The sequence below is a fragment of the Gorilla gorilla genome, chromosome 12 (genome assembly GCF_029281585.2).
Source record: "Gorilla gorilla gorilla isolate KB3781 chromosome 12, NHGRI_mGorGor1-v2.1_pri, whole genome shotgun sequence".
Classification (NCBI taxonomy): domain Eukaryota; kingdom Metazoa; phylum Chordata; class Mammalia; order Primates; family Hominidae; genus Gorilla; species Gorilla gorilla.
This window is the reverse complement of record NC_073236.2, coordinates 115,265,772-115,279,731: the sequence shown is the minus strand read 5'-3', so window position 1 is coordinate 115,279,731 and position 13,960 is coordinate 115,265,772. Positions and strand designations below refer to the sequence as shown.

Below are 13,960 nucleotides of genomic sequence, written 5' to 3'. Positions count from 1 at the left end.
AGAAAGTTTTGCTGAGTAGGATGTATTATAATAAAGAGAAATTTTAATTAAGTAAGAGAGCCATCTCTTTAAGAGTTTTCAGGAAAGTAATGTTAGTACCTCGACTTTATGAAAGAGAAAGGAGGAGAAAATTGATAGAATAATGCAGTGACTGAACATTAGCTTGGTGTCTGTCTTTCCTCATTGTTCAGTGAGTGACTCTAAGAAAGTCATTTTCCTCATTATAATGACATTTTTCATCTTTTCTATTTCTTCTTAACATTAAAAACAATTTCAAATGTACCAAATAGTTACAAAATTGCTAGACTGAACACCTGCATGCCCATTGCCCAGTTTCACCAATTATAAACATTTTATGGAATTTTCTTTATCTCTCTCTGTATTTACTTTTCCTTTTCCCCTTCCCCCTCTACCATTACGATGACAATGATGAACCATTTGAGAAAAAGTGGTAGACAATCATGATCCTTCACTCTAAAATATTTCCTACTTAACCACAATATAATAATCAATTCAGGAAACAACACTTTTTATTGCTGTTATCTAATATATAGTTCACATTAAAATTTTACCATTTGTCTGATTCACAATCATAGATTGCATAGTTGTCACATTTGTTTGGTTTCCTTTAACCTGGAATAGTTTATTAGCTTTTGTTTGTTTTTCATAATAGGGCCTTCCATGATAGTGACATTGGAGAAGAGTACAGGTCAGCTATTTTGTACAATGGTCCTCATTTCAGGATTGTCTGTTTCCACCTATTTCCTTCCTAAAAAGACTGTGATAGGGGATGGAGATTCATGGATTTTTCTTTTCTTTTTTTTTTTTTTTTTTTTACTGAGAAGGTTATCTTAAATAACAAAGTCTACAAAGAGTTTTCAGGATAAAGTCTGTTGGAACAAAGGAAATCTAGAAACTAGAATCATTAAGATAATTTAGGTGTTATTGAAAGGAATTATACACACATGCACACACACATAAATGTGTGTATATATATATATAAATAAATAAATAAATATATATATATAAATAAATAAATATATATATATATATATATATATATATATAATTGTAGGACCCAAGATTTATAAACTTTGGAACAAAAATTAGGGTTTGCAAAAGCAGAACTTTTGATTTTGATTGAACAGTGCATTTTATTTTAAAGTCCTTGACATCTTATAAGAAATAATTGGTTTTATATTGTAACGTACCATAGAAGGTAAGTCACGATTAGCTATATGAATAACTTTATTTTCATGTGATGTTTGGACTAAGGATAGAAAAGATTCTTTGTTTATATTTTTGAGTACCTTGTATACTACCTAGTTTTTCGATGTGGTATATTTTAATGTCACCTTTTCTGTAAGGCTCTTACTGGATATATTAAGGAAATATTTTGATGTGGAGGCCAAAGCAAAAGATTGGGGCTATATTGATGGGTTTTCTGTTTATTAGTTATGTGACTGTAGGTTAGTGATATAACTTAAAGCATATGCAAATTCTGGAACCAGATTACCTAAGACCGATTTCTTCCTCTGCCACTTAAGTTGTTGGGCAGATTAAGTAACTTGTCCATGCCTCAGTTTTCTTGTCACTAACATGGATTATAATATTACCTACCTGATCTTTTATGAGTGAATGAGTTAATAAGGTTTATGAGGGAATTAATTAACATAGGTTAGGTGCTTAGAACAGTGATTGGCACATGGTAAATCTTACGTAAGTGTTAGTATTCATTATCATCATCATCAGAGCATAGTTTATTGTATGATAAAACTGTCAAAATGGAAATAATAATGTATACTTCATAGGGCAGTTGTGAGGAATAAGTGAATTAATGCATATAAAACATATAGTACATGCTAAATATATATATAATGTCATATCGTTTAGATGCATATTAATGGGCTTACATTTTAACTTGTAAACTTTTTATTATTTTGTTTCTCTCAAATCATTTGTTACTATTGACTTTATAATGTGAAAGTGGCAACTGGAAGGGTAAGCATGCTTATACCACTGAAGTGGCCTATAGTCGAAATATTTGAGAAGTACTGTACTGGGTGACAATTGCAGGGGTCCTTATTCTAAAAATTTAAAAGTCTGCATCTCCAGTTTAAAATGTGTGAGCATTCTTTTTATTGTTATTATTCTGTTTGTTATCATAATTATTATTCTATTGAGAACCCCGGAAAATGGAATTTGAGTTTCACTTGTTCCAAGTTAGTCTTTAGCTGGTCGTTGCAGCAGAAGGAATATAGCTAGCCACATTTAGTGTTAGCATTAAGAGGATATTGATGCTATTTTACCAGCCATTTACATGAAATGCTTGGGTTTTTTTTTTCATTTTTCAATGGATATCAATAAAATATCGCCGAATATAAATGAATCAAGATGACTTAGGTTTTAAGCTGGACTTTACAAAATGCATATCTTTTCTATAAATGTGGTCAGTGAAGATTGGCTTATATTGTGATTTTTTTTTTTGAGACCGAGTCTCACTATGTCGCCCAGGCTGTAGTGCAGTGACGCAATCTCAGCTCACTGCATCCTCCGCCTCCCGGGTTCAAGCAGTTCTCTTCCTCAGCCTTCCAAGTAGCTGGGATTACAGGCATCTGCCACCACACCTGGCTAATTTTTGTATTTTTAGTAGAGACGGAGTTTCACCATGTTGGCCAGGCTGATCTCGAACTCCTGACCTCATGATCCACCCGCCTCGGCCTCCTGAAGCGCTGGGATTACAGGCGTGAGCAACTGCACCCGGCCTCATATTGTGATTTTATCTGTGCCCTTTCCCTTTCAGGTTGGGAGGGTGACCCTGAAGTTAACCAGAGGTTTGTCTGACTTAATCATTTTATAACACCCTCAAAATACAATTCCATTATTTTGGTCAATTATTTTGACCCATTTGGCTCTATGACTTTGGTACTTCTACCATATACCATTAAAGAACAGATTTTAGTGTATTTATTTTTCTTTTATTGGTGTAGATATATATATTTAACTATACTGTATTCTGAAATGGGTTTCTAAAATAGTTGATCAAAATTGAATAGCTTCTGATCTGGGGCTGAATTCTTTATTTTAGATATTGGAGTAATTTTTTGTGTAAATAAAGTTATTTGATTTTGGATAATCATTTGTGGATTATCTGTATCTAATGCAGATCTTCATTTTCTTTTGGTTCTGGCTTCTAGCTATTTTTCTGCCCACTATTATCTGAATCTCTGAAAGAGGTTGGTAAAAAGAGGCAGACATTAAAAATTTTTTTAATTTTTATTTATTTATTTTATTTTTTTAAAAAGAGACATAGTCTGTCTGTGTAGCCAAGACCACACTTGAATTCCTGGCTCAAACAATTCTCCCACCTCAGACTCCTGAGTAGTTGGGATTATAGACACATGTTACTGTACCCAGCAACACTCAAATTTTTATCACTCAGTTTTGTCTGTGCAAATGACAAAGCAAAATGATCATTTACTTTTTTAAGGCTGCTTCTGCTAAACTCTTATAAAACTCTTTTGTACGCCTGCAAGTAAATATTAAATACTTTTATTCTTGTTTATACCAGCTGAAGATAGCTATAGTTAGGACGACTGATTTTTCCTCAAGAAATACCAACACAAATTAAAGTGGATTTTGGAAGACATGTGCAGTATACCTGCATAACTCTATGTCACTCTAAGATAACTGGATTCATAGTTTCATAAGGAAATGTTGAGTTATTTTGCTAATTTGTTCTAATAAGATAGCTGCCACAAATATGTGTTACAATGCTATTTTTCCTCAGTCTTGAATATACTAGGAATATTTTAATAAGGCAAATGTTTATTCTTCATCTTAAAATTAAATTTTAAATGAAGCCAATATGAGGAAAATATTAGGTTTTAAAACTAATTTGGTTTTCCTTTTTCTATGTATTTGTTAATAGAAAACAAAATAAACTTTTCTTTTTTCAAACTTATTTTTTGTATTTAGAAAAAATTAATGCAAAGAAAAAAAGCATTGTCGCTTAGTCTGTGGAATAAGCTTTTAGTGGTAAACACAGACGTGTTAAATATATTGTTTCGAACATTAAGATACATTTAGAGGGCAAGTTATCAAATCCTTGATAATGTCTTTATTATTAGCATAATAAATTTAAAAGACTGCACAGGATTCTCTTTTACAAAAAGCACTATAAGAAAAATCTAGTATTTTATAGTAGAATATGAAATAAGATTAAATGGTGTTTTGATTTTTAAGAATTCATTGATTGCTTTGAATCCATTTATTTGATTTTGCTTTTTATTCTTGGCCATAATGGTTAAGAACATTGGCAGTGATTTATGGTAGAAGCTTAGGGGAGCAGGGTCTCTTCTCTGGGCCAAGGATAACTACCATCTCAATTTGGGCCCTGGCATTGTGGATTTTGAGAGAATTTTTGTTTCCAGGGATTTCAGGAAATCCCTACCCATTCATTAGCTTCAAAATATCTAGTATTCAACAAAAATTAGGAGGCACGCAAAGAAACAAAAATATTTGGCCCATATACAGGAAAAATAACAATCAGTAGTATCTGTCCCTAAGGGGGCCAGACATTGGACCTATTAAAGAAGAAAAAGTAGATAAGTTGGACTTCATTAAAATTAAAAACTTTTGTTCATTAAAGAATACTGTAAAGAAAATGAAAAGAGAAACCATAGAATTGGAGAAAATCATCTGTAAGTCATATATCTGATAGGGGTCTAATACCCCGAATGTAAAGCACTCTTATGACTCAATAAAAAGACAAGTTAAACCCAACCCAAAATCCTACAACTCAATAGCAAGAAAACATATAACCCAGATAAAGATCAGGCAAAGGACCTGAAAAGATATTTCTTCAAGGACGACATAAAAATGGCCAACAGGTATATGAAAGGTGCTCAACATCATAAAATGATCAAGGAAGTGTAAGTAAAAGCCGCTTTATCACCTCGCATCTATCAGCTATTAGGATAGCTGTTACAAGTTGAGTATCCCTTATCAAAGATGTTTGGGGGACCAGGATTGTTTGATATTTTGGATTTTTATGGATTTTAGAATATTTGCCTTATACTTACCAGTTGAGCATCGAAAATCTGAAATGCAGAATGCTCCAATGAGCATTTCCTTTGAGTGTTATGTTGGCATTCAAAAATTTTTGGATTTTGGATCATTTTAGGTTTGGGATTTTTAGATTTGGGATGCTGAACCTGTATCAAAAAGACAAAAGATAACAAGTATTGGCAAAGGTGTTGAGAAAAGGGAACCCATGTACCCTTTTGGTGGGAACTTAGAATGGAGCAGCCATTATGAAAAACAGTATACTCCTAAGGAAATTAACATATGACTCAGAATTAACATATGACCCAGCAATACCTTTTCTGGGTATATACCCAAAAGAGATGAAATCAGCTCATAAAGCTGTCTGCACTCCCATGTTCATTGCAGCATTATTCACAATAGCTGAGACATGGAAACAACCTAGGGGTTGCTCAGTGGACAAATAGATAAAGAAGTTGTAATATATATATGCAATGGAATATTATTCAGCCATTAAAAAGGAGGAGATCCTGCCATTTGCCACAACATAGGTGAGCCTGGAGGACATTTTGCTAAGTGAAATAAGTCAGACACAGAAAGAAGAATATTACATAATCTCATTTACATGAGGCATTTTTAAAAACAAAGGCAAATATACAGAGATAGAGAATAAAACATTGCCATAGTGGGGAAAAATGGGTAACTATGGTAGATGATGGATATGTTCATTTGTTCATTTACAATAATAATATAACCATCATAATATATATAATAACCATTTTACTACATATCCTCATCTCATGACATCATGTTGTAAATCTTAAATATACACAGTAAAATTTAGTTTTTAAAAAATAGGCAAAGGAGCTGAATAGACACATCTCCAAATAAGACATACAAATGGCCAATGAGTGCAAGAAAAGATGCTTGGTGTCATTAGTGATTAGGGAAATAGAAATCAAAACCATGAGATACCATTTCACACCCTCAAGGATGGCTGTAATTTTTTAAAGACAGGAAATAACTCTATTTGGTGAGGTTGTGTAAAACTGGAACGCTTGTACATTACTGGTGGGAATTTTAAATGGTGTAGTTACTGTGGAAAACTGGCTTTGATAATTCCTCAAAAAGTTAAAGAGTTACTGTATAACCTAACAGTTCCACTCCTAAATACTCAAGAGAACTAAAAACATGGCCACATAAAAACTTGTACATAAATGTTCACAGCAGCATTACTGATAATATTCAAAAAGTGAAAACTACCTAAATATCCATCCACTGGTGAATGGATAAAAAAAATATGGCATCTCCAAACAATAGAATATTATTCAATTATTAAAAAGGCAGTGAAAATCCTAAAGTCCCTATCCTTCCTTAACACATGAGAAAGATTTTGGTTGTCATTGAAATGAACAGCTAAAATGAAAACTTGTTTCAAAGACCCTTACGTGTCTTAGGACTCCAATTTGAGAAACATTTTTTTGGAAATTACCTAGTTCAGATCTTTATTTATCATGTTTTTCCTGTGTGATGCCCTTCATACAACTATTAACTTGGGGATATTTAGCTCTCAGAGTATCCTTCTCACTATATATAAATGCTTCTTCGTGCTAACTGCCTGCTAAGCATTTTAAAATATATTATTAGAAATGTTTATTAACTAATTGGCAGGGACTTTTTAAAATTATGCAGTTCTCAGCTAAATCCAAGAAATGAATGACAGATTTCTTATGTAGAAATTTAAATTCAACTGAATTATAAGGCACAGTTCTATTTCTTTAGCCTTCACCTGTTTGGTTTAGTCTGGTACATTTGAACAGAGATAAATGTAGTTTCTACTTCCTAAAACTATTCTCTAGAGATTGCATAAGATTGGGTATAATTTAGCAACTCTTTTTAAATCAACGGGGTACTTTTACTTAGAAACCTTACCTCTTTTTAAATAGTGACATGCAAATTGGTTTCCTGAAACCAGCATTTATTTTCTTAATGATTCTTATTTAAGTACCCTAACTGCGAAATACAAAGCCATTTCACATAAATACAACTGTAATAGTTTTTCCTCATCAGAAGTTTTACATTGCCTTGTTTATTGTGTTTTGTAAACAGGAAGCAGTTAATACCAGAATCATACTATCAGCAAATTATGGGTGACTGTCTCATAGCTCTTAAGCTCTTGGCTCTTATTTCAGTAGGCCAGCCTGTCTGGCTGCTGTTGTTTGTTGTTTGCTCTCCCTAGCCCCCAGAATCTCAGATATAGCAGTTGTGAATCTCCAGCTAGTAGTCTAAGGGTAGTACATATGGGAATCTTGCTTTAGATCCAGAGGTATTTATTACTCAAAATTATTCAATCTGTGAGATTGTATTATTCAGATCATGTAACTGCAGCATGGCTTGGGTTTGTAGTACTGTGAAATATCACGGGTTTTTTTTTTACAAAATAATAGATCTTTACTTTTTCAAAATTAGAATATTCCCTAATTTCTAGACCAAGAAGGCAGTTTGCTGTTTTTTTCCCATTGAAAGACAATAAGGATTTTAAGAAATTTCATGTTTCTCAATTATAAGAAATAATTTCAAAGATTTTAAAAATATTTCAGAAAATATTTAACCATACAAATTAAATATCTTTGTTTTAGAAATCTTAAATGTTGTATTAGTAAGAGAGGTTAATTGTTTTTAATTCATCACCTATTTATTTAGTTTCTGTATCCTTTAGGTATTGTGTTAGATATTGGATATACAATAAAAAGATCTAATAACTGGCTTTGAGTTCACAGTCCCAAAAGGGAGACAAAATAATTGTAACTTATAGCACATTGTAATAAAAAAAATAGGCCCAGGATTATTTTGAGAACAAGTAGAATTTCAGATTTCATTGGAGGCCGAAAAGATGAGCAGCTAAGGAAACAAAAAATGGCCCCTGAACATGAAGTAAGTGTTAGCCAACTCTTTTCTTTTGAATTGGGCAAATTCTAAAGTCATGTCTTTCAACTTCCTTGTTCAGCATTTTCTTCTCTCTTTTGTTTCTACTTTTGTAGAAAAGTTTAGAATTGATGCTTCATTATTACAAATTTATTGCATTATTTCATTTTTATATTACTAAATTTTAAAATACATTTTATTTATATGAAATTATGTGACTTCTTTACTTCTGTGAACTTTGGTTAATCTTATTTATGCTTCTGTGAATCTCTACAGGAAAACAAGGTGTATATTTTGTTAGTTCCAGTAACACAATGAACTGATTATTTTTATTTTGTGTTTGAGTTTTAGAATGGATGGTAACAAAACCATGTTGGTCTTTTGACTTTGTTTTGGGGTGGCTGTTGCAAGTCTGGTATATTTGCCTTGCGTTGGGGTTGTTCACATTAAATTGTAAATTTTGCAAAGGCTAACTAGGCTTCTATATTTTCCTTATTGTGTGTTCCTTCCTCTCCAGTCACCCCCATAGAAGGTTTAATAAATTGTTTTTTAAGACATTAATCTGTAATGCAGTTCATCTCATTTATCATTAACAGAAATCTGAAATTTAAAAGTGTATCATTTTTTATACATGTTTAATTTGAGGTGACAGTGGGATATCCAAATGAAAACATCCAGTTAACAAGTGGACATTCAGATACCAAATTACTAAGATGAGAAAGATTGTGGACATTCAGATACCGGATTACTAAGATGAGAAAGATTGTACTTACTCTTCACAGAAGAAGTCTTAGAATAAAAGTCAAGTCCTGTCATCCTTCTGTTGTTAATCCTCCAGTGACTGCCTCAGTCACTGGGACTTAGTCCTTGCAATGACTTTTAAGACCTTACATGGTATAGCCTCCTATTATCTCTCTGAACTCGTCACTTACTCCCCCATCCCCCAAGTTCTAGCCATGCTCACCTGTTTCATGTTTCTCAAAAAGCAGTTATGCTCCTGCTTTAAGGTCCTTCTACCTCCCCTTGCCAGAAGCACCCTTCCTCCATTTATCATTCTCTTGGCTGTCTCTCCCTTACCCCCTTCTTACCTTTGTTCATATCTCTCACTTTTTCAGTGAATCCTTTCCTAATTACCTTACTTGCTTCCCTTCCACTTCCACATACCTAAGCCTCTGTTTTTGCTTTATTTTTCTCCAGAGCTCTTATCACCTTCTAATATACTGTATAACTTACTTTTTAATTTTATGTGTTGTTGTCTCTGTCACAATAGAGTGAAACTCAGTGAGGACAGTTATTTTGTAAATTTTATTCACTGCTCTATCTCTAGTGCCTAGAACAGAGGTTTGGCATATGGTAAGAGCTCAGTAAATATGTGCAGCTAATTTAAATTGGTCTTCTCCCACACTGAGATCAATTTAAAGTTTTTTGGCTAGGATTTACCTTTTTGTCTAATATTTACCTTTGCTGAGTACATATTACCAAGGATTTTATTTTTAAAGTCTTCTCTTGAAGTTGAAACTAAAGTTAACATATATAATCTATATGCTTGTATATACAGATGATATATATAACATAATTTTATTTATATGTAGATCATATAGTAATATGCAATACATAATACATGGCATATATAATCTATGAACACTTGATTGGACTGTCATTTAGTAATTCATTCACCAGATCCTATAATAGACTCACACAATAGGTGAGAGCAGATGCAAACTTTATATATTATGTTTAGGAGATTGGATGTTGTCCTATGGGCATTGAGGATTTAGTGAAGGGTTTTAAGTAAGAGATTGACATGATTAGATATACACTTGGTAGCCTACTCTGGTGGGTCTGCAGAGGATAAACTTAAGGAGGACAAGACCGGAAACAGGGAGAAGCTATTTGGGAAGCTATTTTAGTAGTCCAGCAAAAGAGTTAAATGAGAACCTGAATTGAGATCTTGGTAAAGGAGAGTATGAAGAAAGGATGGATTTTGGAAATATTTAAGAAGTAATGGCCGGGCGTGGTGGCTCACGCCTGTAATCCCAGCACTTTGGGAGGCTGAGGTGGGCGGATCACTAGGTCAGGAGATCCAGACCATCCTGGCTAACATGGTGAAACCCCATCTCTACTAAAAATACAAAAAATTAGCCGGGCATGGTGGCAGGCGCCTGTAGTCCCAGCTACTCGGGAGGCTGAGGCAGGAGAATGGCGTGAACCCAGGAGGCGGAGCTTGCAGTGAGCTGAGATCCCGCCACTGCACTCCAGCCTGGGCAACAGAGCGAGACTCCATCTCAAAAAAAAAAAAAAAAAAGGAAGAAGTAAAAACTGACACACCTTGGTGTTTGCTTGCATGCAGGATATGCGAGAAGAGGCTAGAATGACTGCAGTGTACCAACTGAGACAAGAAATACATGAGAAGGAAATAGGTTTATAGAGAGACTTTGCCCAAGGACAGGCAGGTAGTGTTTAATCCAGGATTTAAACAAAGTTTTTCTGGCCCCAAAGCCCATGCTGGTTTTTTGTTTTGTTTTGTTTTTGCTTTTATTATTATTTTTAATTGTTGCATAATTGAACATATTTATAGGGTACAGTGTGATACTTTGATACATGTGTACAATGTGTGTGATCAAATCAGAGTAATTAGCTTGTCCCTCACGTCAATCATTTTTCATTTCTTCGCATTGGGAACATTCAAAATCTACTCTTTTTGCTATTCGAAAATAAATTGTTGTTAATTATAGTTACCTACAATGCTATAGAACACTAGAACTAATTTCTCATATTTAGCTGTACTTTTGGATCTGTTAAACAACCTCTGGCTATCCTCTCCTCCTCACATCCTTCCCAGCCTCTAGTAACCACTATTCTGCCATCTACTTCTATGAGATTAACTTCTTTAGTTTACACGTGAGTGAGAATATGCAGTGTTTGTCCTGTGGCTGGCTTATTTCACCTAGCATGATGCCCTCCAAGTTTGTCCATGTTGCCATGAATAACAGGATTTCATTCTTTTTTGTGGCTGTCTGGTATTTCACTGTGTATATATACCACATTTTCTTTACCCATATATCTGTTGATGGACACTTAGGTTGATTTCATATGTTGGCTTATTGTGAATACTGCCACATAAATATTGGAGTGCACATATCTCTTCAACATACTGATTTCATTTCCTTTGGACATATGCATATTTGTAGGATTGCTGTATCAGATATATAGTAGTTCTATTTTTAGTTTTTTGAAGAACCTCCATGCTCTTTTCCAAATGGCTACGCTAATTTACATTCCCACTAAAAATGTATACGAGTTCCCTTTTCTCATCATTTCTTCCCGGCACGGAAGCCCATCCTTTTAACTACCATGTTGCAGTAGGCAAATCTAGTTGACTCCTTATCAGGGAAATGAGACCTTGAAAATGATATTTAAGCAGGGATGCTTTTGCTGCTGTTTATAGGACAGATTAGAAGTGAGAATGACTAGAATTGAGAAGCAAGATTAAAGGATCTTGCATTAATCTACAATTAGGTATTTGGTTCCAAATGAGGATTGTAACTGTATCTGGGAATGAAGAAGGAAGAGACAATCTTGTAAGGAAAAATTAGCAGGATCTGAATGCCAGTTAGAAATGAGTAAAAGAGAAGAATAAAAAATTATAAAATTATGATCCTAAGAGTTGGAAATTTTCATAAATAGCACTTCTAATATGGAGAAATTGAAAATGTGCCTTTTTGGTTGCATGAAATAATAAGTTCATGATTAAAATGTTAGGGATTATTTGTACACCAAAAAATATGACAGTCATTGATTTTCAGAAAAGGGCTAGAAGCAGAGTCAGTTTTAAGACTAGAGAAAAGGGTTTACTCAGACATACCAATTAAAGCCATGTGAGAGATTCTCAGCATTCTTTATAATAAAGTTTTTCAGTATGGCTGCTAACATACAGTGCTGTAGTTTAATAATTTAGAATTTAAGGAAAAGCTAAAGGTTCTCCCATTTAACAAGAATTTTCTTTCCTTTTATAAGGGTAGATGGAGTAAAAGAGAATGGTGAAGTGTGTTGTTTGGCACTAATAAAATCCAAAAGGTAGTGATGATTGTAAGACCAAGGATAGGATTCTGAGTTTCATTAGGGATTGTATGGAGAATAATGGTTGATGAGGGACAGATCAGCAGGGATCTTTAAGTGCAGTTGCTAACTGGTGCAACATGTGAGAGACCTGGCTGGTGTGCTAGGGGGAATGACTTTGTGTTCTCTGGGATCTATACCAAGATCCTAACATAGACTAAACATTTGATCTTTGTTGCCTGACTACATAAACAAAAGGTTAGGAGTATAGAACTCACAGCGTAAAGTACAATTCAAAATCTAAATCTAGTTTATCACTTTAACTTAATTATGTATGTATTATTTATCTTCCTATCAATATAAAATCCCAAACCTTATGAGTGAAAGTTATTTTAAATTCTTTTGAAAAGCAGCTTCTAAATAATAAATGCAAAGAATAATTTCTCTGACTCCAGTTCAACATTCGGCTTCTACATTTACACATGAAAATGATTATTTTCTCTTTGGAAAAAAAAATCTCAGTATCTATTTAATTATTCTAACCTTGTTTTCATCCTAATTGGTTGTAACAATTTCACAAAGGATTATTAATTTTATTTTACAGATGTAGAAAAGAAAGTATAGAAACACTATTTGATGACCTCTGTACTTTTATATATATCTTCATGTTTTTATGATGGCTGTAATTATCTATTCATTGATATAGCACAATTTTTAGAAATTTTCTAACAGAGGGGAGCTTCCCTACCTTTATTTGGTTGGAAAGGTCATAAGGGTAGATTTCTTACTGTTGTCCTTCCTGTTTAGGTGTGAAGTTTTTCAACATGAGTGGCCTCGGGGACAGTTCATCCGACCCTGCTAACCCAGACTCACATAAGAGGAAAGGATCGCCATGTGACACACTGGCATCAAGGTAGGAACACTCCTCTTAGTCTATTTTTGGCAGAGCTGCTTTATTACTTTCACTGCCACTTCAGAGCTTTTGTTTAATCTACTCCAAGTTCAGTGGCTTTCTTTGAGTCTTTCATACTCACCATGTTGTCTTCCTTCCCCCAGGGTCTTTGCACATGTTTCTCCCTCAATCCAGCTTGCTTCCTCTTGATTTCCTTTAGTTAACACCTACTCATCCTTCAGATGCCAGCTTAGTCATTACATCCTTAAAGAGAGCCTTCTCTTCCTTCCATAACTGTTAGATCAAGTTCCTCCATTCATGTATCTGTCTCAGATGTTTTTATAGCCATGATCCATAATTGCAGATTTTTACTAGTGTGATTATTTCATGAATTTCTGGCTTCCCCGCTAGACTCTAAGCTGCCACTTGGTAAAGGACCTTGTTTGTTCTTGCTCATCATTGTATCTTTAGTTCCTAAAACAGTGTGTGGCTTATATATAGTAAGAACACAGTAAAGATCTGTCAAATGAATATATAAATCTATTATACACCTTTAATTGCTATCTTAGAACATTATGGCATTAATGGAGCTAAGAAATATCAGGATTTTAAAAAATGATTGTGTAGTTAAATATTTGGTTTGTTATAAGGAATATGACCACCTTGAACAGGCTAAAAGAAACCTAATGCTAAGGAGACCCTCACAAATGCCAGATAGAGAAGAAACCTCAAATGCCAGATAAATTTAAATATGCATAGTTATATTCAGTCCTATTAACTTTTGATTAGTATTGCATTACATGAATATACCACATTTGAAAAATATGTTTTTCTGCAGATACATTCCCTAGCTGCTCATTTAATATTAGGTTAAAAGAGCAGCTAGCTTCCTACCTGAGAGCAGCTTCCTAGAATGAGTGGAGATTTTATTCCACTCATCTTCTAGGATTTAGAGGAAAGTTTTTCAAACTCCACACTATTGACATTTTGTGTCAGATAATTTTTTGTTGTGGGGGAGCTGTCCTGTATTTTGTAGGA

General features: G+C 33.8%; 1 protein-coding gene across 4 annotated transcripts in view; it reads left to right on the top strand.

The window, feature by feature from the left end:
* The window catches only part of NCOA1 (nuclear receptor coactivator 1), a 277,974-nt gene that overhangs the window by 153,212 nt on the left and 110,802 nt on the right, over positions 1-13,960 (top strand). For all 4 annotated transcript variants that reach the window (XM_063696019.1, XM_055377552.2, XM_063696021.1 and 1 more), the window contains exon 4: positions 12,838-12,943. In XM_063696019.1, coding sequence (XP_063552089.1) covers positions 12,855-12,943 — 89 coding nt within the window. In that variant the 5' untranslated portion in view covers positions 12,838-12,854. The remainder of the gene's footprint in view (positions 1-12,837; positions 12,944-13,960) is intronic.